The 25,812-nt window shown below is 43.0% G+C and overlaps 1 protein-coding gene across 1 annotated transcript in view; it reads right to left on the reverse strand.

Annotated features, from left to right (window-relative positions):
• Window positions 1–11,740: 11,740 nt before the first annotated feature.
• Window positions 11,741–25,812, reverse strand: part of LOC137535755 (alpha-2-macroglobulin-like) — a 150,786-nt gene continuing 136,714 nt past the window's right edge. Inside the window, exons 33-36 of the mRNA XM_068257633.1 lie at window positions 22,494–22,562; window positions 16,517–16,619; window positions 15,133–15,174; window positions 11,741–11,838 (exon numbers count right to left, since the gene is read on the reverse strand). Coding sequence (XP_068113734.1) covers window positions 11,813–11,838; window positions 15,133–15,174; window positions 16,517–16,619; window positions 22,494–22,562 — 240 coding nt within the window. The 3' untranslated portion in view covers window positions 11,741–11,812. The remainder of the gene's footprint in view (window positions 11,839–15,132; window positions 15,175–16,516; window positions 16,620–22,493; window positions 22,563–25,812) is intronic.

Consider the following 25,812-nt stretch of genomic DNA (forward strand, 5'->3'; position numbering starts at 1 on the left):
CATTATCACCTGGGAGGAAACTCATGAGAAAAAAAATAATTGGATAAGGGCCACAGAGAAAAATGGGGAACGCGGTGAAAGAAAGATGGGGAAGGGAAGGACAAAGAATAAGGGAAGGAGAAAAAAAAATAGTGAGGGTATGATCAATAGGGGGAAGCAGATAAATAAGGTGGTGGTGGTGGTGGGGGGAGAAAGGTAGGATGAAAGGGGGGGGGGGGGTCGAGGACTAAACGAGTGAGAGAGAAAGGAAAGATGGTAGGTAAGAGAAGGAGGAAATGGTAAAAGGGTAGAGAAGTAAGGGTAGGCGAGAGAAAGGTAGAAAAAGAGGTAGAGAAACGGATGGGGTCATAGGGATATCTGGACAGAAAACCTTCTCCAGACAGTATCCACCCACTGTAGTTTCTCTGGGGGTAAACCTGTGATAAATGGTTCTGCAAATCAATAAAAAGTCTCAAAGTCATTCCCAGACTCTGTGGGTTGGCTAGATAAAGAGGTATCCACCCACTGTATTTTCTCTGGAGGTATACCTGTGGTCTATGGTTCGGCCAATCACAAAAAGTCTCAAACTCATTCCCAGGTTCTGTGAGTTAGCTACATGGAGAATTTAAGGAATACAAAAAATATGTTGCACCAGATGTGTCGCATAGAAACTCCTTTGCTCAACATCAGATTTGGCAGAGGAATTGGACTGTAATATCATCTCACATCAGTAGATGGGGCATGTTGGGACATAAGATCAGGGGACATGTCACAGGCCAGCTTAATTATTGGCTGTGCCTCAATGACCATGAAGGGCATTGGATGAGCAATCAGGAACATGTGATTGATCAGGCAGGGATGCAAAAAGAAAGGGCATTGTCATCACACAAGCCTGAATGATACAAGTCTTTTTTTTTTACCTCTTCAACTGGGCTTTAAAGCCCAATAATCACTTGAGGGGAAGTGCCTGGCCATTGAGGGATATAGGAAACCTAGTGCCAGGATCTCTTGTCTGTATAAATCCAGCTTCCATCTAGAGATGGCCCGAATGGTTAGCCGGCGAACAGTCCAAGGCGAACTTCCGGTGGTTTGTGTTCGCTATGTAACGCAAACTTTTCTGGAAGTTTGGTTCGCCCCCATAGTGCACCATTAGGGTCAACTTTGACCCTCTACATCACAGTCAGCAGGCACATTGTAGCCAATTAGGCTACACTCTCTCCTGGAGCCACCCCCCCCCCCCCTTATAAAAGGCAGGAAAGGGACAGCTGCTGGTAGACTCTCATAGGGAAAGATTAGTTAGGCTCTTGTAGGCTTGTTAGCTTATTGTTGGCTGATTGTTATTGCTAAAATAGCACCCCTCAACAGCTCTTTTGAGAGCTAATGTTCTCCTGAAGTGTTTTTTTTTGTGTTGCCCACTGACACTGCATTATACAGCCCTTTCTGTTGCAGCTGGACCTTGGTAATTGCTATTACTGTGCCAGCCAGGCCCTGCTCAACTATCTATACTGGTACACCTACCTATGCCTACCTAACTACTGGGGCACCTACTTACCTATACGGGGACACCTACCTATGCCTACCTACCTATACTAGGTCACCTACCTATGCCTACCTACCTATACTGGGTCTCCTACCTATGCCTAGCTAACTACTGGGGCACCTACCTATGCCTATCTCCCTATACTGGGACACCTACCTATGCCTACCTACCTATACTGGGACTCCTACCTATGCCTAGCTAACTACTGTGACTCCTACCTATGCCAGCTAACTACTGGGGCACCTACCTATGCCTACCTACCTATACTGGGACTCCTACCTATGCCTAGCTAACTACTGGGACTCCTACCTATGCCTAGGTAACTACTGGGGCACCTACCTATGCCTATCTACCTATACTGGGACACCTACCTATGCCTACCTACCTATACTGGGACTCCTACCTATGCCTAGGTAACTACTTGGGCACCTACCTATGCCTATCTACCTATACTGGGGCACCTACCTATGCCTACCTACATACAAGAAGATAATAAGGTTGTTGCTTCATTGTGGACAGACCAAATTTGATCAGCTGGACAGTCACTGTTGTTCTATCATTGAGCTACCACAGCCCGACGACCATATGGGCTTGAAAACTGCCACTGGTGCGCACCAGTCCAGCACGGCAGTCACTATGTAAACAGCTGTTTGCGGTGCATTACACAGTGTGTTTGGTGTGTCAGTGTGAAGCAGTACTCTAATTACACTCCCTGATTGATGTATACACATGCAAGATATTTTAAAGCACTTTAGGCCTGCAATTTAGCATTCAATGGGCTCGATTCACAAAGCGGTGCTAACCCAGTTAGAGACTTTAGGCATGATAACCATTGCACCATGCTGGTGAAAAGTCAGTTTAGGCGTGATAAGTTTAGGCGTGATAAGTTTAGGCATGATAAGTTTAGGCATGCTAAGTTTAGATAAGTTTAGATCGCACGCAAAGTCCTGCATGCAAAGCAGTGCCATTAAACTCTATGCGAAGCGCACCAGACTTTTCTAGCGCAAAACTTTTGATCAGCTGTGCACTGCGGTGTTAACCCAGTTGGTGCTTAAACTTATCATGCCTAAACTTATCACACCTAAACTTAACATGCCTAAACTTATCACACCTAAACTTATCACACCTAAACATATCATGCCAAAAATAAGTTTAGGCATGATAAAGGGCTTTTCACCAGTGTGCTAACTGTTAACACCTCTTTGTGAATCAGGCCCAATGTGATTTCTGCCCTTAAAACGCTGCTTTGTGTCAAATCCAGATTTTTCTCCAGGACTTTTGGTGTCTATCCCACTCATCCATGCAAAAACTCAGATGTTAGACCCCTTGAAACATCTTTTCAATCACTTTTGTGGCCAGCATTAGTGTTTTTTGTTTTCAAAGTTCGCCTCCCCATTGAAGTCTATGGCGGTTTGCAAAAGTTTGCGCGAACCAAACCTTTCGCGGAAGTTCGCGAACCCGGTTCACGAACCGAAAATTGGAGGTTCAGGCCATCTCTACTTCCATCCTTATAATGTGAAAAATGTTGTCCCTTATGGGCAATGTTTGTGCCTTCGGTGCAGTAATAGCCAAATGGATACCTTTGAGACTCAGGCAGCAGCTTTGTCTAACAGGTGGCACTTTTTGGCTTAAACTACTATCAACAGTTTATTAATGTCATGCACACTACATGCTATGGGCTATCGGCTCTCATAGGCAGAAGCCTATGACAGCCGATCGCCATGATTGGCCAACTGGGGGGAGGGAGGGGTTTTAAAAAAAAAAGTTGTAATAAATACTTTAAAAAAACAAATAAATATTTATTTTAAAAAAATATATAAACACAGAGACCACCAACAGAGAGCTCTGTTGATGGGGGGAAAAGGGGGGGGGGGGATCACTTGTGTGCTGTGTTGTGCGGCCCTGCAGCTTGGCCTTAAAGCTGCAGTGGCCAATTAAGTAGAAAATAGCCTGGTCACTAAGGGGGTTTAACACCATGGTTCTCAAGAGGTTAAGCTGACAGAAAAGAAAAAAAAATGCCCAGACAGCGCAAATACTGAATGCAGTAATTGAACAGTAAAACCAGTGAACAGGTGCCTATCTGCATGACTTCATACTAGAAAATAATCTTATTTCTTAGCATCAACATGGGTTTACTAAAGACAGGTCCTGTTTGACTAACATGCTCAGCTTTTATGAGATAGTAAATGCTAATATGGATATTGGGAATGCTGTAGATGTGATATACTTGGACTTTGCAAAGGCCTTCGACACTGTTCCCCACAAAAGTCTGGTGCAAAAGTTGAGGATGCAAGGACTGGGGAAGAGTCTGTGTGCATGGATAGGGAACTGGCTAATGGACAGAAAACAAAGAGTTGTGATCAATGGATCGTACTCAAAATGGGAGACTGTTAGCAGTGGGGTACCACAGGGGTCTGTTCTGGGTCCAGTGCTCTTCAATTTATTTATTTATTAATGACCTAGTAGATGCAGTAGTGAGCAATGCTGCTATTTTTGCAGATGATACAAAATTGTGCAGAATCAGCAACTCTCATGAAGATAGTGACATATTGCAACAGGATCTGGATAGGATGGCTATATGGGCACATACATGGCAGATGAAATTCAATGTTGAAAAATGTAAAGTCATGCATTTTGGACGTACTAATGGTCTTGCACCATACAAAATAAATGGGATACAGTTGGGGACATCAAACTTGGAGAAGGACTTAGGAGTACTCATCGACAACAAGTTAAATAATCGTACTCAATGCCAAGCAGCTGCAGCTAAAGCGAACAAAATTTTGGGATGCATTAAAAGGGAAATAAAAACTCGAGATGCTAGCATAATATTGCCCCTGTTTAACTCTCTAGTAAGGCCACATCTGGAATATGGAATTCAGTTCTGGGCACCACATTACAAAAAAGATATTGCAGTTTTAGAGCAGGTGCAGAGACGAGCAATAAAATTGATACGTGGGATGGAAGGTCTCACTTACCAAGAAAGGTTAGATAAACTGGGTTTATTTAGTCTAGAGGAAAGAGTCCTAGGGATGCTCATTCGGATTCCGCGGAAATGCAATTTCCGAAATTCCGATCGAAAATTGCATTTCCGCATTGGAATGCAGAAATCGGTAATGCAAGTGCCGTAGGCGGATTTCCGCCGGAAATCCCGGAAATCATGGAAATTCCACCCGACTTTATCATCGATTTTCTCAAAAACTATAAGGTCTTTTTGAAAACTTTTTTGCATCTTGTTCACAAGATTCGGTTTAATAAACCCTGAAAATTTGGTGTTTCTAGGACTTAAGGGAGCTTTGCTATTAACCACTAAAGTCGGCGGATTTTTACTGTAATGTAAAATGCAGAAAATCTGCTTCTGCCTATTTTCTGCATTTTACATTACAGTAAAAATCCGCCGACTTTAGCAGTTAATAGCAAAGCCCTCGTAAGTCCTAGAAACACCAACTTTTCAGGGTTTATTAAACAGAATCTTCTGAACAAGATGCAAAAAAAAAGTTTTCAAAAAGACCTTATAGTTTTTGAGAACATCGATGTTAAAGTCGGGCGGAATTTCCGCGATTTCCGGCGGAAATTCCGCCTTGGAATGCGGAAATTGGTAGCGGAAAGCGGAATCGGTAATCGGTACATGACGGAATGTGGATTTTCCGCGGAATCGGAAATTGGCATTCCGACCATCCCTAGAAAAGACGCCTTAAAGGGGATCTAATTAACATGTATAAATACATCAGAGGGCAATATAATAGCTTGGCGGATGAGCTTTTTGTCCCTACGCCTTCTCAAAGGGCTAGAGGACATGATCTGTGCATGGAGGAAAAACGTTTTAGCCATTTATTTAGGAAAGGGTTCTTTACAGTAAGAGTGATTAAGATGTGGAATGCATTGCCACATGAAGTCGTTATGGCAAACTCTATACCTGCATTTAAAGGGGGCTTAGATGCTTTCCTTGCGTTGAAAGACATCCATGGCTACAATTACTAGGTAATGCCTAATGATGTTGATCCAGGGATTTTATCTGATTGCCATCTGGAGTCGGGAAGGAATTTTTCCCTTTAGGGGCTAATTGGACCATGCCTTGTAAAGGATTTTTTCGCCTTCCTCTGGATCAACAGGGATATGTGAGGGAGCAGGCTGGAGTTGTACTTTATACAGGTTGAACTCGATGGACGTATGTCTTTTTTCAACCAAAATAACTATGTAACTATGTAACTATGCACTACCCACAGCAAAGTAACTGCACACTGGCACAGTACAATGTCACTGACGAGTGACTACACAACTAACTTTAGTTGATCACTGGCTGGCTAGCTAAGACATGTATCCCACTCTGGCATGCCCCCCTCCAGGTGTTAGGCCCCTTGGAACAACTTTTCCATCACTTTTGTGGCCAGAAATAGTCCTGTATGTTTTAAAATTCACCTGCCTATTGAAGTCTATGGTTTGCGCGAACTCTAACTTTTGAAGAAGTTCGCGTTCGCAGTTCGCAAACCCAAAATTTGATGTCCAGGCCATCTCTAGAGGTGGGTGACTACTTAATATTTAATTGGGGGCAGTGACTACTTTGTTGATTATCTTAAGGCATGTGACTACTTGGTTGGGGGAGGCGCAATCTCAGTGTTTGCCATGGGCGCTATATTGCCTAGACACATCTGCGTCCATCCTCTTCAAACTCTCAACTAACAGCTTGCTCCTTCTCTAAAGACTTGTGTGGACGAAAATATTGCAGCCCCGAGGTGGTTTATTAACTGTTATCTTTTACACAGTGGACCAATGTATAGGAGGTATCAAGAGACTGGACTTTCCTGTCTGATAGCTTGGGCTTTGTTTCCCTCAGGAAGCATCTGACCAAGCATGTGGATTTGTCCACAGAGCTCCCATGCCCACCAATGGTAGTAGAGCCAGATTTCTCTTAAACGTAGGGGGATTTATGGTTTTCCTACATGTCAGCCAGGCCTCTGTCCCCCCCATCCCCACAGTATGAACCTTAAGCACAGACGGAGGTCCAAGGGCTGCAAAGGCCCACTCCTGTGTAAATACAGAGCAGCAGCACCATTCAACACCATGACAACAAGTCAAGACATATAAGATTTATATAATGTTTTTCTCTTGGCGGACTGAAAGCACTTCAAACTTGCAGCCACTTAGGACACTCTCCACAGGTGACAAGGAGCATTAGGGAGCCTTGCCCAAATGAGCGCTTTAATTACAGCGCAGGTAGATTTGGGCGCAGCTGGCGCCACCATAAGTTGTAATAGGAATGACAGCGATAGCAGCACACACAGAGTAACTCCGCGCCGTCAGAGGACGGAGCTGAAGTTACTTTTAAAACACAATAATTTGGCTTCCAGCAATTGCTGGAAGCCGAATTATATCATTCCCCACCATCCATGGCGGCCTGGAGGGGGAATAGTATTTAGCGAGGCTGGGAACTTATGCAGGAGAATGATCAGCCATATAGCGGCTGTATCCTGCGCCCAAGTCTTCCAGCGCCGATTTTATATGTATCCTGCCCAAAGACTATTTTGCATACTGGAGGGCAAACCCTGGTCAAAGGCTCGAACCATACATCGAAGGCAATACCCTTAACCAATATGATATCCAGCTAAATTATAAATATCTTATATATACACTTTTGGGTAAAATTAACATCAGCTTCAGTTCTTGACTCCAGATACCACGAAAATGCTGATTACCTATTTCCTTGGAAATCTGAACCTCCAATACCAATTACCGATTTTCGTGGGACGGGTTGTTTTTGTGTAATTTTTGTTAATAAAGTTTATGTTATGTAACTTTTTTTAAAGGAAACCTTAACAGAACGGGGGGTAAAGAGTTTCAATTACCTGGGGCTATTACCAGCCCCCTGCAGCAGTCCTGTGCCCTCGGAGCCGCTCTGGAATCCTCCGGTCCCCCGCTGTCACTTAGTTTCATTTTTGACGACTCACCAGTCGGCCGGCCACCATGCGTATTATTGGATGCATTCACTACTGTAATTAGTTCTGTTGCGGACCGCAACGCATACAAAGATACGCGTTGCCATATATCTACGCGTGCGGAATGTGGCAACGTGTATTTTTGTACACGTTGCGGTCTGCAGCAGCGCTAATTGCAGTAAGGAATGCGTCCAATAATACGCATGGTGGCCGGCCGACTGGTGATTGGACCAATCACAGGCTACAACATTTTTCAGAGGAAATTTGAATACCGTGGATATTTTAAGCAAATCACAACACTCAATAAAACTCGGTAGTATCCAAGTCTTGTGATTGGTCTAAAATTTCCATCCAATACTACTGAGTATTTTTGAGTCCAGTGATTGGACTAAAATTTCCAATTTAAAGGGAACCTGAAGCGAGTAAAATTATTTAAAATAAACACATGATGTAGCTGCAATCGAATATTACATACTAACCTCACTGTAAGTTTCTCTCAGTAGCTCACCATTTTCTTCTTACAGTGCTCCCTTCCAGTTCTGATACTATTTTGTCAGAACTGAAATATACCAGTAGCTGTCAGTTATATATAAGCAGCTGTCAGTTACAACTGAATGTGCAAGGTAATGTCAATGTTTCCCTATGGCTCAAGTGGGTGATATTACAGTTTAACAGTGTGCTGACCAGGAAGCTGTTATGGGGTAACAACCATTTTTAAAATGGAGGACAGAGAATTCCCTTGATCACAGTGGACAAATGGGACGCTGGAGAGGAGAAAGAGATTGAGGAGTAGATTACATTGGAGGTAAATATAACCTGTGTATGGTTATTTTGACTTTTTATTTTCAGTTCAGGTTCTCTTTAAGGCCAATCACAACACTGAAAAATTCAGAAATACTCAGTAGTATCGGACCAATTGGGGAATGTGGTAGTTTACCGCAAAAATTGGAAAACCACAAAAATGTTAGACTTGGATACTACTAAGTTTTACCCAGTCTTGTGATTGGTCTAAAATGTCCTCAGTATTCCGATGTCCACGGAAAAATTCTGCATTTTCTAATTGGTTCAATGCTTCAGAGCTCTTTGATTGGATTAAAATTTCGGAGTTGCGGAAATGCAGTATTTCCGCAGAATACCGATTTCTGATAACTTCCAATAACTGCTGCAGTAAGCCCATTTCTGATCGGAAACTCAGAAATTGGTATTGGATGGAATTTTTCAATTTTTCATACTGTCCCTATACATCATTTTACATTTTCAATGAACACTTAAGGAGTATAGAGGTGACCATTAGAGATGGCCTGCATGCAAACTTATTCACGTGAACATCGGTGGTTTGCGTTCGCGATTGAACGCGAACCTTATGCGAGTTCGATCCGCCCCCTATACTACAACATTGGGCTAAACTTTGACCCTTCACATCACAGTCAGCAGACACATGGAAGCCAATCAGGCTCCATTCCCTCCTGAAGCCCCCCCCCCCCATAAAAGGCAACAGCATCGGCCATGTTCTCACTCTGTGTGCTGCGTTGTTAGTGAGAGAAGGGAGAGAGGTTGCTGCAGAGATTAGGGAAAGCATAGTTAGGCTGTTGTTAGGCTTGTTAGCTTGCTCCTTGCTGATATTTGTTGCTAAAAATCACCCCAAAACAGCTCTCTTGAGAGCTAATGTTCTTGTGATGTTTTTTTTTTGTGTGTGTGTGTGTGTGTGGCCCACTGACACTTGCATATACAGCCCTGTCTGTCACAGCTGGCCCTTGCTAATTGCTATACTGTGCCAGGCCCAGCACATTCAGTGCCTACCTTTTCCCTGCACCTGTGTGTGAGACAGCTGCACATTTGTAATACCAGTCCATGCGTACCTGTTCATGTTCACTGCACCTGCATGACAGCACGCAGTTTTATATACCAGTCACTGCATACCTGTTCACTGCACCTGTGTGTGTAACAGCTGGACATTGTATTGTTACCAGTCACTGCATACCTGTTCCTTGCACCTGCGTGACAGCACGCAGTTTTATATACCAGTCAACGCATACCTGTTCACTGTACCTGTGTGTGTGACAGCTGCACATTTGTAATACCAGTCCATGCATACCTTTTCACTGCCCCTGTGTGACAGCACGCAGTTTTATATACCAGTCACTGCATACCTGTTCACTGTACCTGTGTGTGTGTGAGACAGCTGCACATTTGTAATACCAGTCCGTGCATACCTGTTCACTGCACCTATATGTGTGACAGCTGCACATTGTATTGATACCAGTCACTGCATACCTTTCACTGCATCTGTGTGACTGCACATTGTTATACCAGCAGTCAGTGCATTCATTTTCACTGCACCTGTGTGACTGCACATTGTTATACCAGCAGTCACTGAATACCTTTCACTGCATCTGAGACTGCACATTGTATTATACCTGGGAGTCAGTGCATACCTTTCACTTGAATGGATGGCAAACTTTCCCTCCATAACAGATTCTCATTAAAGGCAAGTGGTGTCATCTCTGGCACACAGTATTGGGTCAAGGGTCCATCCTAGTCTGCAAAGCACGGTCAGGGCAGGTACATTACTTATACAGCACATTGGGTCCTTCCTTGGATGTGTGATGGTAGCCGATTCTCAGGCTCCCACTCCGGACTGGAATCGAACCCTGATTCCCCGGCCATTACTCATGGTCACCATGGTGCAGAAAGTATTAAAGAGAGTTGACCACACAGTTGAATGAATGGCAGACTTGCCCTCCATAACAGATTCTTGTTAAAGGCAAATGGTGTCATCTCTGGCACACAGTGTTGGGTTAAGGGTCCATCTGACCACAGATGCCTGGTCTGCAAAGCACAGTCAGGGCAGGTACATTACTTATACATCACATTTTGTCTTTCCTTGGATGTGTGGTGGTAGCCGTTTCTCAGGCTCCCACTCCGGACCGGAATTGAACCCTGATTCCCCTGCTGTACCCTTTCTTTAACAATGGTAGAGAAAGAGCCATCTACAGTCTGAGCAGTGATGAACCCCTGGCCCTGGACTACTGGGTGTGCAGACTTGACCTGTGGCCAGAGCTTTCACAATTTGCCATCCAACTTCTGGCTTTCCCTGCCTCAAGCATCCTAGAAAGGACCTTTAGCGCAGCTGGAGGCATTGTCAGTGACAAGAGAAGTTGCCTAGGTCAAAAAAAGTGTTCAGCACAAAATGAATGAGGCATTGATCCCGGAGGGCTACTGTCCCCACACACACAGCCTCTCTGGCTGAATGCCGTGTGACTGTCTGCCCGAAGACTAAGTCGGTCCCCACAAAGCATCTCTGCCTGCAGGCCGCTTGACTGCCATCTCCGCCACCACCAACAGGGACCAGGACTCCAGGTGGATTCCTGAACAAAAAGAATAATAATTTTTCTGGTGCGTGTACATGCCTTCCTAATTTTTCTGGATGCACTGGGGCTGCAACAACAAAAAAGGTTTGTATATGTGTCAATTCTCCTTCGTGATGATCGTTACCTTGCCGCGGTGAAGGGGCTTGCGTCTCACAATGAAGCAATGACTGACTATATGAGTGTGTTGGGGGGCACACCCAAGACAATAAGGTCATTGCTTCATTGTGGACAGACCAAATTCGATCAGCTAGACAGTCACTGTTGTTCTATCATTGAGCTACCTCAGCCCGGCGACCATATGGGCTTGAAAACCACCATCGCCTGCACTTTCGCCATGGTGCACACCAAGTCCAGCACGGCCATTACTACACAAACAGCTGTTTGCGGTGCGTTACACGGTGAGTTTGGTCTGTCAGTGTGAGGCAGTACACTAATTACACTACCTAATTGATATATACACACGCAAGATGTTTAAAGCACTTTATGCCTCCAATTTAGCATTTCAAGGTGATTTCTGCCCTTAAAACCCTGCTCTGCATCAACTCCGTAATTTTCCCCGGGACTTTTGGCATGTATCCCACTCCGACATGCCCCCTCCAGGTGTTAGGCCCCTTGAAACATCTTTTCCATCACTTTTTTTGGCCAGAATTCATGTTTGAAATTTTGAAGGTTCGCCTCCTCATTGAAGTCTATTGCGGTTCGCAAAGTTCGTGCGAACCCGAACTTTTACGGAAGTTCGCATTCGAGGTTCGCGAACCTAAAATCGGAGGTTCGATCCATCTCTCGTGACCATTTTTACCCTGCCTCACTGGGGTGATGAGGTCTTTTGTTACACCCCTGTATACAGGCCTTCACGACATGTATTCTGTCAATAAATGTAAGACCATATGACTCGAAATGACGGGAATGGTGAAACGTTTGGTAAACTTATATTTATTATAATGACTTATTTAATTTAAAGTTTTCATTGTAAGGTTCCAATGTTTTCTTCATCTTGAATTGCTAGAGCTGCCATCTGCAAAGCAAAACATAATCAGATCTCTTAGACATTACTGTAATTACATACTACTTAAACACACTGCAATTACATACTATTACACAATTGTGTTAACTGATATTTATGAAGTAACTCTAAGTTCAATTCACAAAGCTTTAGTTATTTCAATAACATTTTCAATAATATTATTTTTAGTATTTTTTGTGCAAATTCCCCCAAAATTTGTACTAAAATGTTTTACTATTTAGTTATTTGTCTTGAAAAATTAAATCTTTATTTTTTGGTCCTGTTTTATTGATTTATTTAAAAAAATGAACTCTGCTATCCTTTAACCATTCCTGGTACTATGTGACATCTTAAAGTGCTTGACTCTAGGATGGGTTTAATGCCATTGTAAAACATAAAAACTTCCTTTTGTCAAGTAGAATGTTTGGATTATTTTGATTTAAGAGTGATGGGTAATCAGAGGGCATGGATAAAAATGACACAGAGATAACATAATGACTCCACTTCTATTCCTTGTCCTCCTTTGAATATGAGGACACTCGGCCAACAGGCTTTCCAATAGCTCCATTCATGCAAAAACTTAAAAAAACGAAATCACTTTTGCACCGTGCCCTCTGACAAATGGAGAACAAATACATTGTAAATAGACGATGTGAATAATTTTTTTTTAAAAATCCATTTTGCATTTTTTTGAAAATTGTCTATGCTATTTAATTTAAATAACACAAAAGAATCAATATTTACTAATATTTTGTGGATTTCATTTTTTTTTTTTTGCATAATTTAAGGATTTGATTTGTGTAATATGTCCCACAAGACCTTGTGGTCCTTGTTCAATTAACGTTTTCTCCTGAGTTTTCTCCAAGGAGATATTTTTTCATCTTATCTAAAAAAAAAATAAGCTTTAAAAGGTATTTCAATGGTAAGGTTTGAAATTATTTTCTTGGAGAAAACTCAGGAGAGAAGGTAACAGGATATGGGCCTATGTGGGGGGAAATAGGGCAAAATCTGCATGGGTTCACTATTAACATTCAAATGAAATAGTGGGGAGGGTGGAGTACTTACAAAAGAGTGAAAGTACTAACACACCTTAACCTCCTTGCCGGTTCAATTCCTCCGGCAAGGAGGCAGCGCAGGAGGTTTTTTGTTTTTTTTTAAATCATGTAGCGAGCCTAGGGCTCGCTACATGATAGCCGCTGAGCGGCGGCATCCCCCCACCCACTCCGATCGCCTTCGGCGATCAGAGTAAGCAGGAAATCCCGTTCAGAACGGGATTTCCTGCAGGGCTTCCCCGGTAGCCATGGCGACAGGGCGGGACGTCGGGACGTCATAGGGAATCCCGATTCGCCCCTTAACGCTGCCTGGCACTGATTGGCCAGGCAGCGCAGGGGTCTGGGGCGGGGGGGAGCGACTTGGCGCGGCGGATTGCGGCAAATCGGCGGGTAGTGGCGGCGATCGGAAGTTACAAGCAGCTAGCAAAGTGCTAGCTGCTTGTAATAAAAAAAAATTTATGCAAATCGGCCCAGCGGGGCCTGAGAAATCCTCCTGCGCAGGTTACCCCGAACTGAGTTCGGGATAACCGGCAAGGAGGTTAAATAAAGCTTAGCACACACTTTCAATTATGATTGGCCAAACAATGACCAATTTAACACCTCCATGTAGTATGAGGGTCATCAGATATTACTATATTGGGCTTGATTCACTAACCGGCACTAAGCCGGTTAGTGAGTCTTAAAACTTTGTGGGCTCAAACCAGGGCGCTAGGAGCTTGATTCACTAAGCAAAATTCCGTAAGACAAATAGCGTGCCTTATCAGAGATAAGGGGCCTTATCAGAGTTAGTGTGCCTATTCAGAATAGCATAGCGAGCGCTATGAACTTATGCCTGATAATTGACGATGAGCAGAGCTCTCGTCATTGTCAATTATCAGGCATAAGTTCGTAGCAGTCGCTATGCTATTCTAATAAGGCACACTAACTCTGATAAGGCCCCTTAACTCTGATAAGGCCCCTTACCTTTGATAAGGCACTGATAAGGCCCCTTAACTCTAGGCCCATACACACGTCTGATTTTTGCGAACGACGGGTCGTTTGAACGTCCCGTCGTTTAGTCGTCCACACGCCAAATCGGGCATGTGTACAGACTGTCGTTCGCGTGATAAGACTGAGTTTGAGCGATCCGCCCGGCGGATTGCTCAAACTCAGTCTTATCACGCGAACGACAATCTGTACACACGCCCGATTTGGCGTGCGGACGTCTGAACAACGGGACGTTCAAACGACCCGTCGTTCGCAAAAATCAGACATGTGTATGGGCCTTAATAAGGCCCCTTAACTCTGATAAGGCCCCTTAAAGTGGATACAAGATGAACTTTTACTTATTGCATAATTGTGTTCCTTTCCTATTGTTTATCGGGCATTCCTCAAGCCAAATACTTTTTTGTTTTTGTTTTAATACTCTAATTCCCTATAAACTACACAAGCCTCGCCCACAGGTTTTCAGAGAGCCAAGGCACTTTCAGCCAGTAGCAAGGGCTCATGGGAGCTCAGTCTGGGCAGGAGGAGGTATTACTAGCCAGAGATTTCAGAGGCAGAGGGGAGGAGGAGGGGGAATTAGGTTTTTTTGCTCAAGATGCAGATAAGCCTGCCTCTGTGTAATGTTTACAAACATGGCTACTGTCATTGTATCACAGGAATAATCAATCATATTCTGTTAAAGCTGTTTGCAGCTAGATATGCTGTGTAAACTATCTAAACTTTAGGTAACATATATAGACAAGTTACTGGTTATAGTTAGTTTTTCATCTTGGATCTGCTTTAACTCTAATAAGGCACACTAACTGGCTTTTCTCTCCGGCGCTAACACTTAGCACCGGTTAGTGAATTTAAGCCCATTGAATACTATGAGCATATTGTGTAGGTAAACCCTCATACTACATGGAGGTGGAGAGATTTGGCAGTGATTGGCCAATCAAATTTTAAAGTGTGTACCAGGCTTTAGAATTGGCTGTAAGGATCAAGCTTAATCTTTAGGCTAACACTGTGGGAAATGGGTGCTATACAGGCATAGCTTAGTTATACGCGAGAGCACGAGCTGTTTCTATTGAGAGGGGAGAAGGATCGAAGGTGCAATATATGATGGAGAGTCATTTCAGGTGGGGGAGTAAGCGTCAGACTAGTGTGGTCTCTCATCACCGGCCACCTGCAATGGTTTACCCATTCTGTCATCTCCACCTATAAGAACAAGTGAATGCTGCCTTAGATTTGTATTAGTTCAAATTTTAATTTTAAGACCAAATCTTCTTACCTGTGCTGCATGGAGGATTGTATTCTGCCACTGCTTCTTCATCTGAAAAGCAGAAAAGCACAATTTGAAAATCTATAATGGTAAATTGGTCTTTCACCTAAAATGTAGTGTAGCCTTATACAAATTTTAATTTTGCAACGTAAGGTGGTATGATTTGGATTTATAAGCAATGCCTCCCTCTCCCCAAGAAAAAACCTTTAAAAAGAAACAAAAAACACGAGATTTAATTTATTAAACACAGCCACTCATGGGACAGTGAGCCAACAACCCCTGCAAATGGCATTGATACCGAATATACACTGGAGTTGAAAGTAACTTTTTTCCACCAAAAGTGAACCAGAAGGGATCCTCCAGTCAAAAATACGTACCTAAAGAGATGGAAGCCTCTGGATCCTCCAGAGGTTTTCCACGCTGTCCTCTGGACCTCGGCCACTGTCTGGGACACACTAATGCACCTGGTGGTGACTGCACTCCTCTTGATATATGAGTGTGGCCATGCTGAACCCACATAATGCACGAACAGCTCTGGCTTACTGCGCAGACGCGACCATGCTCATGCAGGTTCAGTACGGCCATGCCCGGGATTGAAGAGGAGGGCGGTTGCAAGCTTGAAATCTAAGATGTTGTTGGATTCCTTTTGGGTGTCCACACTCGGCAACAATGGCAGGATAATCGTACCACATCATACGGCTTTGCATATTACCCTGAGTCATTGCTCTGTGTCTGCCCACCATGCCGCATCCCTGATTTACACTTACTGCGTTGTCATAGACTTGCATTGCCGCATAATCCATGCGGTAGGCACAGATCAAGAGGAAACGCACTGCATAATTTTGTGACATTGTTGCGCTACTTCTGTCACTATGCACTGCATCCCCATAGATTTACATTGCCCTCGAAACATGCTGCAGTGGCGGAGAGTACCGTGACGTGATGTGGTGCAGTAAGTGTGAAAGAAGAAAATAAATTCCCATAAAAAGTTTAAGGCTAGATTCACAGTGGGATGTTGCGTTTTGATGCGACGGTAAAGTCGCAATGCAAAATTACAACGTAATACACCATAAAAGTCGCAACGCAACTTAACGCTGTTACCGTTACATATACAGTAGATACAGTAGAGTGTACAGGCAATGAAAAGCATGTGCATCAGTTTAACACAGCTTATAATGTGTATAATGCACTGCATGCAGTACTTTTATTTAACGTGCAGCGTTAGACACCAACGTAACATGTGCACTGTGAACGGCGCAATGATTTTTCATTGCAGTGCGCTATTCTGGATTATTTTTTTTTTCGCATTCGACTTTAATGTCCCACTGTGAACTTAGCCTAAAACAACTTACAGGGTGCCTATTGAAGCAGCTAGGCCAGAGAAGGCTGTTACCTGTCTCATAGTAGTCGTACACTTTGGCTGTGGCTGGTTTCAGGTCCTTCACTTCAACATCCTGCTCCACCATAAATGACAGATTGACTGGATCACGCCCCATCTAAAAGTAAAATCATATTACAATCATTTTAAAAATGATGTACTTCACACTGATCAATATTTCATGAAAATGACAAATAAAATATAGCTGTGACAATAGGCCATTCAGTAAGCCATAAAAAGAGAACAGATCATTTTTTAAACTTGAAGTCGGCAGCACATTTATCAGAATCATGCGTACTTTTGCAGTAAATGCCAAAACTCACTCGGCTGCCCTGGCCATTGATTTCATGGGTTTGTGTTCATCTGCAATATGCATTCACGTTTTTTTGCTGTGTTTTGAAAATGGACACCTCTCTGCTTAATTTTACCCACAAGACACACGTGTTTCTGATGGCAATGAACTTTGCCACAATCCAACAAAGTATTAACGATTGCGGAAAATTACATGTGGAAAATGCCACGAAAATTGCCTAAGCAAGTGTGCTCCCAGCCTTAAAGCAGACCTGAAATCTGAATTTTCTCTTTACTCTAAAAGGTAAGTAACAGCATAATAAACTTTATAGAAAAACATATATTTGTTGCAGCCCACAGAATTCCTGCAATAAATCTACAGTGTGTCAACTACCTGTTTTCATGGAAGAAGATGAAGGGTTAGCATCCTGTGTTTATAAAATTAGCAGAGGCTGCTGAGATTTCTGTGCTGACACAGCTGAGAGATCAAATTACAATTGTGATTACTTGCAGATGATAAATGGGAATTAGACAGGTTCTTCACTCTAAATACAAACAGGGTGTATTTCTCTCTGTTTTCCCTGTGTCTTGTGCATGAGTTCAGGTCCACTTTATGACATTCTATTCAAGTCCCCCCAGACTCTCGCACCTTCCATTTACTTGCTGCATGGCTTAATAAAGGGCAGTTGCCTGAAATAGCAACACTCAGTGATGCTCGGATATTTTCCGCGATCACGGAATAGCCATGATTCACGAGCATTTTTTCACTATTCGGCTTTGGTATTCGACGCCGTGATCGATTCTGGATCACGTAAATTGCCCACGGAAATTCCGTGACTACAAATATTCAGAATGCAATCACAGTAGTGATCGCGAGGATCACGGTAAAAATGAATTTGTGATTATCTCCCGCCGACTTTAATAGCAAAGCCCCCTTACATGGTAGGAGGATCCCCATTGGTCTGTTAAAGATCCAATGGGGAGCCTTGGAGCCAAAATTTAAAGATGCTTTTCAGCTATACACTTTAGTATAGCTGAGAAGCTCGTCCTATGCGGACGTATAGCCGCTGCCTCCCCGCCTGCCTTCACCTGTCACCCTCACCTAGCCTGGCACCTGGTGCACCCATAGGTGCACCAGGGGCCAGGCTAGGTGAGGGTAACAGGTGAGGGAGGTAGGGAGGACAGCAGGAAGCAGTGGCTATGCGTGTTTAAGGACGCATTCTCAGCTATACTAATTAGTATAACTGCGCAGGGGAGCATCGTGTGTGGCGTCGAAGATCTTCAATCAAGTTAATGAAGATTACAAGATTAGAGGATATCGGTGTGGGACATTTCCAAAGATATTGGTGTGGGAACTTTTTTTAAAGGTACAGGAAAGTATTTATGGTTAATTTAGAAGAATAAAATACTTTTTCCAGTATTGTGTTTTAATTTCATTTAATCATTTGCGTAAATTGGTAAGGGGTACTTTGTACCCCTATACTCATTTCACCTGGGAGAGGGGGCAGCATCTGGGTGTCCCCTTGTTAAAGGGGACTCCTAGATACCACTATGAACCCCCCCTAGGAGTCGTTGCACCCACCTCCTCCTGGGGTACCGGAGGTGGGGAAGAGCCCCTCGTCCATGGAATGGACAAGGGCTCCGGGGGAGAGGGGAAGACTTGGAGCCCCCCATACCATGGACCATGCAGGCTGGTATAGCTCAGGGTTCAAAACCCCAGTCGGTTGGGGCTCCGCATTCTGGCTATCCCAGCCTGCATGAGGGAAAAGGGGCCACAGAGGCTCGGGAAGGGGGGACCAACATATTTTTTTTTTAATTTCCCACTACCAGCACATTTTTTTTTAAATATTGTTTCCCACTATCTTTTTAACATATCCTGGAAATTTGGTGTTGCTAGAATGTAAGGGAGCTTTGCTATTAACTGCTAAAGTCGGCGGGAATTGTTTCACAAAGAACTGTCATTTGCCGCATTTAAAGAGACACTGAAGCGAACTAATTTTGCCCATTTTATCTTATAATTCACTTCAGTGCTCTCATGACAAGTAATCCGCTGCATCCCCGCCGCAAAACGAGGGCTGCAGAGCCTCCAAATCCCCGGGAGATAATCCAGCCAGCTTTTTTGTTTGAAATTTTAAAATCGATTTTCTCAAAAACTAAAAGTTATTTTTGATTTTTTTTAAGTTGTAGCCACATCTCACCTTTATCATTCATGCAATTTTGGTGATTGTAGCATGTATGGGGGCTTTGCTATTAGCTAAAACGCATTTCCGTGATCACCGCCATGAATTTCCATGATTGCCTCATTCACGGGAAAAATCCGGGTTGAAGTCAGTTTCAAATTGATTGGGGGGTATCCGAGCATCACTGGCAACACTGTCCCTGCTTACAGTCACTATCCTATTTTTTAACATGTTTTTATAAAGAGTGGTGTGTGTGTGCGTGTGTGTGTGTGTGTGTGTGTGTGTGTGTGTGTGTGTGTGTGTGTGTGTGCGTGTGTGTGTGTGTGTGTGTGTGTGTGTGTGTGTGTGTGTGTGTGTGTGTGTGTGTGTGTGTGTGTGTGTGTGTTTAGATAAGTTTAGATCGCAAAGTCCCACGTGCAAAGCAGTGCCATTAAACTCTATGCAACGTTTCGCGCACCAGACTTTGCTAGCGCAAAACTTTTGATCAGCTGTGCACTGCTATCAGTTGGTGATATAGTTATCATGCCTAAACTTATCATGCCTAAACTTATCATGCCTAAACTTATCACGCCAAAACTTATCATGCCTAAACTGAGTTTAGGCGTGATAAGGGGCTTTTCATCAGTGTGCTAACAGTTTGCACTGCTTTGTGAATCAAGCCGTGTGTGTGTGTGTGTGTGTGTGTATGTGTATGTGTGTGTGTGTATGTGTGTGTACGTGTGTGTACGTGTGTGTAGTGTGTGTGTGTGTGTGTGTGTGTGTGTGTGTGTGTGTGTGTGTGTGTGTGTGTGTGTGTGTGTGTGTGTGTGTGTGTGTGTGTGTGTGTGTGTGTGTGTGTGTGTGTGTGTGTGTAAAAACTAACCAGCAAGCTCATGGTGAACCAGAACTCATTGGAGTGTGTAAGGGGCCAAAATGGTCACCATTGTAGCCCCTTACACACTCCAATGAGTTCTGGTTTACCATGAGCTTGCTGGTTAGTCTGTACCCCTCTGTGTTTCAAGTCCTACTCCATAGAGCCACATTAATCCATGCCATGCACTGATGAGGACCAATCATACCGAACCAGTCTTTATGCATGTGGGATTATTGTGGCTCTGTACAATTAACAGCTGACACATCATTGATTGCATTCTGGCGGATCTGGAGGTGTGTTTAGCTTCTAAGGGCAGCAATGGTTGATTTTCATATTTCACTCCAACCTGAATTATCGCAAATCTTTGTGTGTGTAAAAAAACTGATAAGAAGGCTGTCATCATCACTCACCTCATCTATACAAACACTGGAATCTTGGCAGAGACGTTATTGGCCACTTTATGCTGGGAATACACGATTCGTTTCTGCCATGTGTTTCTCCTCTCGATCGTTTTTGCCGTTCGATTCTGCAGTCTTTTCTTTTATCTTCTGCTCGTTTTTCTTATCTTTTTCCATTCACTTCTATCGAGAATCGAGCGGCAAAAGAATCGAAAGGGAGATCGGATATGTTGGAAATTATCTATCGAACCATCTAACCACCTCAAAACGAACCATGTATTCCCAGCATTAGCCAAGTTTCATGTATTGTGTGTAGGGAGTTTAAAGGTATTTACACACATCCAATTTTGACGGGTTAATGATTGGTCAGCTTTACCACTTTCAAGTTCCATGTAGTATGAGAGCTTGCCTGCACAATGTTTTTATAGTATTTTAAATCTGTTGGCCCTAATACTATATGGAAGTGGTAAACTTGGATGTGTGTACCGGGCTTAACCCTTTCCACCACCATGTCAGACTATGTGCCACATTGGCATTTTCCCAAATAGCACCCATGTTTGACATAGTCTGACAAAGGAAAAAATGACTGCAACTAGATGGTGCTGTTGCCAGTACAATTTGGCACAGAGCCATCCTGCACAGATTAGAGCATCGGACTAAGGCCTTAATTCACTAGGATCATGCTGGAGATAATAAGGCAAGAGAAAACGTACCACCACACAGTGAGAGAGTTATCTTATCTCTTCCTTACGTTACCTCCTCTGTAGTTAATTTACCTCCTCTGTAGTTATTTTCACACGCAGTTAATTAACAGCCTGTCTTTAACCAGGGGCGTTCCTAGGGTCCTTGGAGATCAGTGGCACCTGGGGGCACTAGGTGGGGGCTATGTGCAGCAAAAAAATGGGCGTGGTCATGCAGTGAGTGGGTGTGGCCATGGGTGGGGCCAATCATACATTAGATTAGGACAGTGGTGGCGAACTTATTGGAGGCCCAAACTGCAACCCACAAGTCACTTATCTATCGTGGCAACAGCAATTTAAACTAAATACTATACAAATGTTTTAACACATACATGAACATTATGGAAAATCCAAGTTGAAAAACTGAAAAGATAAACAATTTCATTCATCCTACTCCTGACACCGGGTAGACTGTTAGGTGGTCCCTGGGTGCTCTACCCACCCCAGCTAAGTGCACTACTTTGCTTTAAGTGATCCCTAATTGCTCATATTGAGTTGTTACTATCCCATGTTGGGAACACTTATTACTGGATTTTTTTTACATTTTTGCTGATCTTTCTTGCATATATATGCATATTTTAAAACGCATAAAACCATTAGTAGATTTTTACGCGATGAGGAGTCTCCATTTTTATTACAAACAGCTGGTGATGAACTTGAGTCCCTGAAGGACCGGACGGGAGGTGCCAGAGAGGCTGTGGGGTGGCCAATACCCCAAATGCGACATCGGGCCCTGAAGGCCGCACCATCCGGTGAGTCCCCATCTGATGGGGGGTGTTGTATTACCCGTTTTATACCGAAAGACACACAAACACAAACAGAAGCGGAGCTATTATCTTCTATTTATGTCTATGAGTGGTACACACACTGAATAGCAGCGCTCCACACCTTTTGCATGATATAGGACTCTGTAGTGTGTATGTGGTGCTTGTACATGGACTTTTGCACGAAATCTTAACTGACTCACAGTACAATTTCCTTGAGGATTGAGGAGTCCTCTATATGAGTGCAGTTTTCCAAGTGTGATTTTATACTATATTGTTTATATTGAATACAGCAGCACACTATTGGTTATTTGGTGATTGTACATGGACTTTTGCATGAAATTTTAAATTGATTCACAGCATAAATCTCTTAAAGATTGAGTAGTCCCTTATATGAGCGCAGTGTTCCAAGTGTGATTTCCTTTTATATTAGATGTGACTTTTTGCTGCCAATTGATCAGAGACCATTGATAACTATCTCCAATTGGCTGTTAAGCAATCTGGCCTACTAGTAATGTTGATCATACTGTGGATTTTTGTAAATGAGTAATTAACACAATAAACCAGGAAGTTGCTTGAAAGTAAAACATTGGGTGAAAGACAAATCATGCACATGTGAGTTAATATATGGCACTCCAATTCAAGAGATTGTGACTCAGGATACCGATTGCCAATCTGCTGTGTGCGGGAATTTGGCTACACTAGTAGCAAAAAGGAATTTGCAAACAGAACGCATCCACTTCAATGTATAAAAAGGATTTCAAACCTCATTTAAGTATAAGGTGACCACGTCAGTCTGAATTTCACTTCTCTGTATCAGCTTGTCCTTCTCCAGCTGTGAAGGATAAAAAAAGAAAAGAAAAACATTCAGGTAATATGTATATATTTGTATATACATAGCCTCAATATAATAACTGTGCAATCTCCATTAACAGCAGTAATGCCATTATTTATCTGGAGTACTCAGTGCCTGTGACATGCTTCACACTAAGGTACGTAAGGGACTTTAGGACTAATTTGTTAAAGTACACCCGAGATGGGGAAACAAGCTCTATTGTACTTATCTGAGACTCCTTCCAGCCAGTTAGCCTTAAATGTCCCCTGGTTTCCCCCCAGGCTGCTCTTCATTGCTGCTTGGCCATTCTGAAATCTCGCCAACTGGACCAATCATGGGCTACTGCACATGTACAGCCCCAGCCACGTGCCTCCCATGGCTGGGAGAGTTCTGCACATGCGCAGTTTGTAAGGACTCTTTCTCATGTTTGTAGCCATGCTCATGACTACAGGAGCATAATCAGCCATCTTTTGGAGTGGTACAGCAGCATAACAAAGCAGATCAGTGGAGGAAGCCCCAGGTAAGTAAAGTAGATCTTACTTTGAGATGTTTGTAGAGATGTCCCACCATTTCCAGTGGGTTCATCATATCAAATCTGGACTGGATGTTTTTTTATATATTTGCCAGCCAATCCTAATGGTACTTAAAGTGAACCTCCGGACTAAAAATCGACTCAGCACCACTGAAAAGGCTTTGTGTTTCTTTAACAGTTTCACAGCATCAGAACTTTGTTTCTCTTATACAAGCCTCATTTTTAGCTGCACAGAAGAAAACTGCCCGGGCTTTTTTCCCCTGATGCTGTGCAAAGCATGATGGGATTTCTGATGTTGTTGTTCTCGTTCTGCTGTTTTGGTGCAATTTTTTTTTTTTGTTTACATTTTGAATTTGACATTTGAAGCCTAGCACGCAGCTGGGAGGGGTAATCAGGACACAGGACAGTTGGAACTTGTCACCTCCTTTCAACCAAAAAGATGGCTGCCCCCATGACAAAGATGGCAGCCCCCATGAATCACAAACATTTGCCTGTTCTTTTAAAACTGGGTGTGTAAGAGATTATATTGCCTATCTATTCTAATTAACATAGCTAATGTAACTTGGTCACAGTATGTTTGTTTAGGCTGAAGTTCCCATTTAAGCCCTTCTATAATCCAACCTCCCATCTCCCTCAGGTGCCATTATAAATGTCACAGAAGTGACTAAGCCATCCAGACATATATCCAATGTACTTGTTCTCCTAGGATATAATTTTTCATCTTCTCATTTTCATCTACATAGCCACTTATATTCATCACAACTAAAAGAATTGTAAGATCCTAGAGGTATTTAGACTTCCCTTCTTATTTCCCTGTAGTTTTTATAAAAAGACGTGGCTTGGAAGTGGAGTAAGAAGACCTTTACCACTGTCAACCTGATTCTGAGAGAGAAGAAGCCTTTAGCATCAAGAAGGGCAGAGCTGGGGAGTGGGGACTAATATTTCAGTCCACTGACCGATTTAGTGTTGCCAGGAGATATTTGACTTGTCTTTCATAGTGACTGAGGTGTACTCAAACTGGTTTCACAAAAAAGTCAGCTGAGCTACAAGACTTTTTTTTTTCAAGCCATTATGAAGGTGCTATCAAGGTGGTATCAGTGTTGGGATCACCAACAAGAATGATAGAGGCATCCGATATTGCTGATGGTGAAAATAAGATCTTTTTAGCCCATAGATATGGTCTCTAATTGTGAAAAACATGAAATGTACTCCTGTTTTTAACCACTTCACCACTGAGGGGTTTTACCCCTTGAACACCAGAGCAATGTTCACCTTTCAGCGCTGCATCCATTCATTCGTCTATAACTTTATTATTACTTATCGCAATGAAATGAACTATATCTTGTTTTTTTCGCCACCAATTAGGCTTTTTTTAGGTGGGACATTATGCCAAGAATTATTTTATTCTTAATGTGTTTTAATGGGAAAATAGGAAAAAATGTGGGAAAAAATATTATTTTTCAGTTTTCGGCCATTATAGTTTTTAAATAATGCATGCTACTGTAATTAAAACCCATGAAATGTATTTGCCCATTTGTCCCGGTTATAAAACCGTTTAAATGATGTCCCTATCACAATGTTTGGCGCCAATATTTTATTTGGAAATAAAGGTGCATTTTTTTCAGTTTTGCGTCCATCCCTAATTACAAGCCCGTAGTTTATAAAGTAACAGTGTTATACCCTCTTGACATAAATATTTAAAAAGTTCAGTCCCTAAGGTAACTATTTTGTTTAATTTTTTATTGTATTCATTTTTTTTTTAAATTGGGGAGTGTGGGAGGTAATGAGTTAATTTATTGTGTAATACAATGTATTTGTATGTGTAAAATACTTTAGGGTGTAGTTTACTATTTGGACACAAGATGGCCACAGTGAGTCTGTTTACATGCAACCTGTAAGTGTCTGGGAGGACGCTTATGGAAGCAGTAGGAGGCTGGGAGAATCACAATGATCGCGCTGTTTCTAATAGAAGCAGCGGATCATTGCGGGGGCTTAGATCAACGAACGGGAATGGATTTTCCCGTTCATTGATCTCCAGGCGAGCGGGCGGCGGCGTGCACGAGCGGCGGGTGCGCGCGCATGAGCGGCGGGAGTGTGGACAGCGGCGGTAGCGCGGAAGGTACAGATTTCTGCGTCCCTGGGGGTCAAAGGATGGAAAAAGGGACGGAGAAATTCATACCGCCGGGGGTAAAGTAGTTAAACTTGACATTATATTATAATTCTGATTATCTCCAGTCTGTGCTTGTTATGCTCGGTGGTATATTCTCCACAGTCAGCACGACATGCATAACCTGACGTGAAGGAGACACACACGCAAGCACAAGGAACCAGCATATCCCCAGTTGTAGTGGAGGATCGGACTGACTCCCGTAGGAGATGTGGCTCGCAGAGCAGGCGTAGATCCGAGCAACCACAAACAATACTTAACAGTAATCGCTCAGCGCAAAAGTAGCACTGAGCATATCAATGAAACTACATACGACTGACTAACATATGTATATATCGGCAGTGGACAGATATATAACATAAGCAAGGAACACTAGCTAGGAACTGGAGCAATACAAGGAACAGGACTAGGAAGGATTCGCTACTTCTACGCAGAAGGAGTGCAATCCACGCAAGGTACAGGAACAGGACTAAGCTAACTCGGCACGGGTGATCACGATAAGCGTAACCTACCAAAATGTGCTGGAAACTGACTGACTGAACACAGGATAT

Source organism: Hyperolius riggenbachi, chromosome 10 (assembly GCF_040937935.1).
Source record: "Hyperolius riggenbachi isolate aHypRig1 chromosome 10, aHypRig1.pri, whole genome shotgun sequence".
NCBI classification, from domain to species: domain Eukaryota; kingdom Metazoa; phylum Chordata; class Amphibia; order Anura; family Hyperoliidae; genus Hyperolius; species Hyperolius riggenbachi.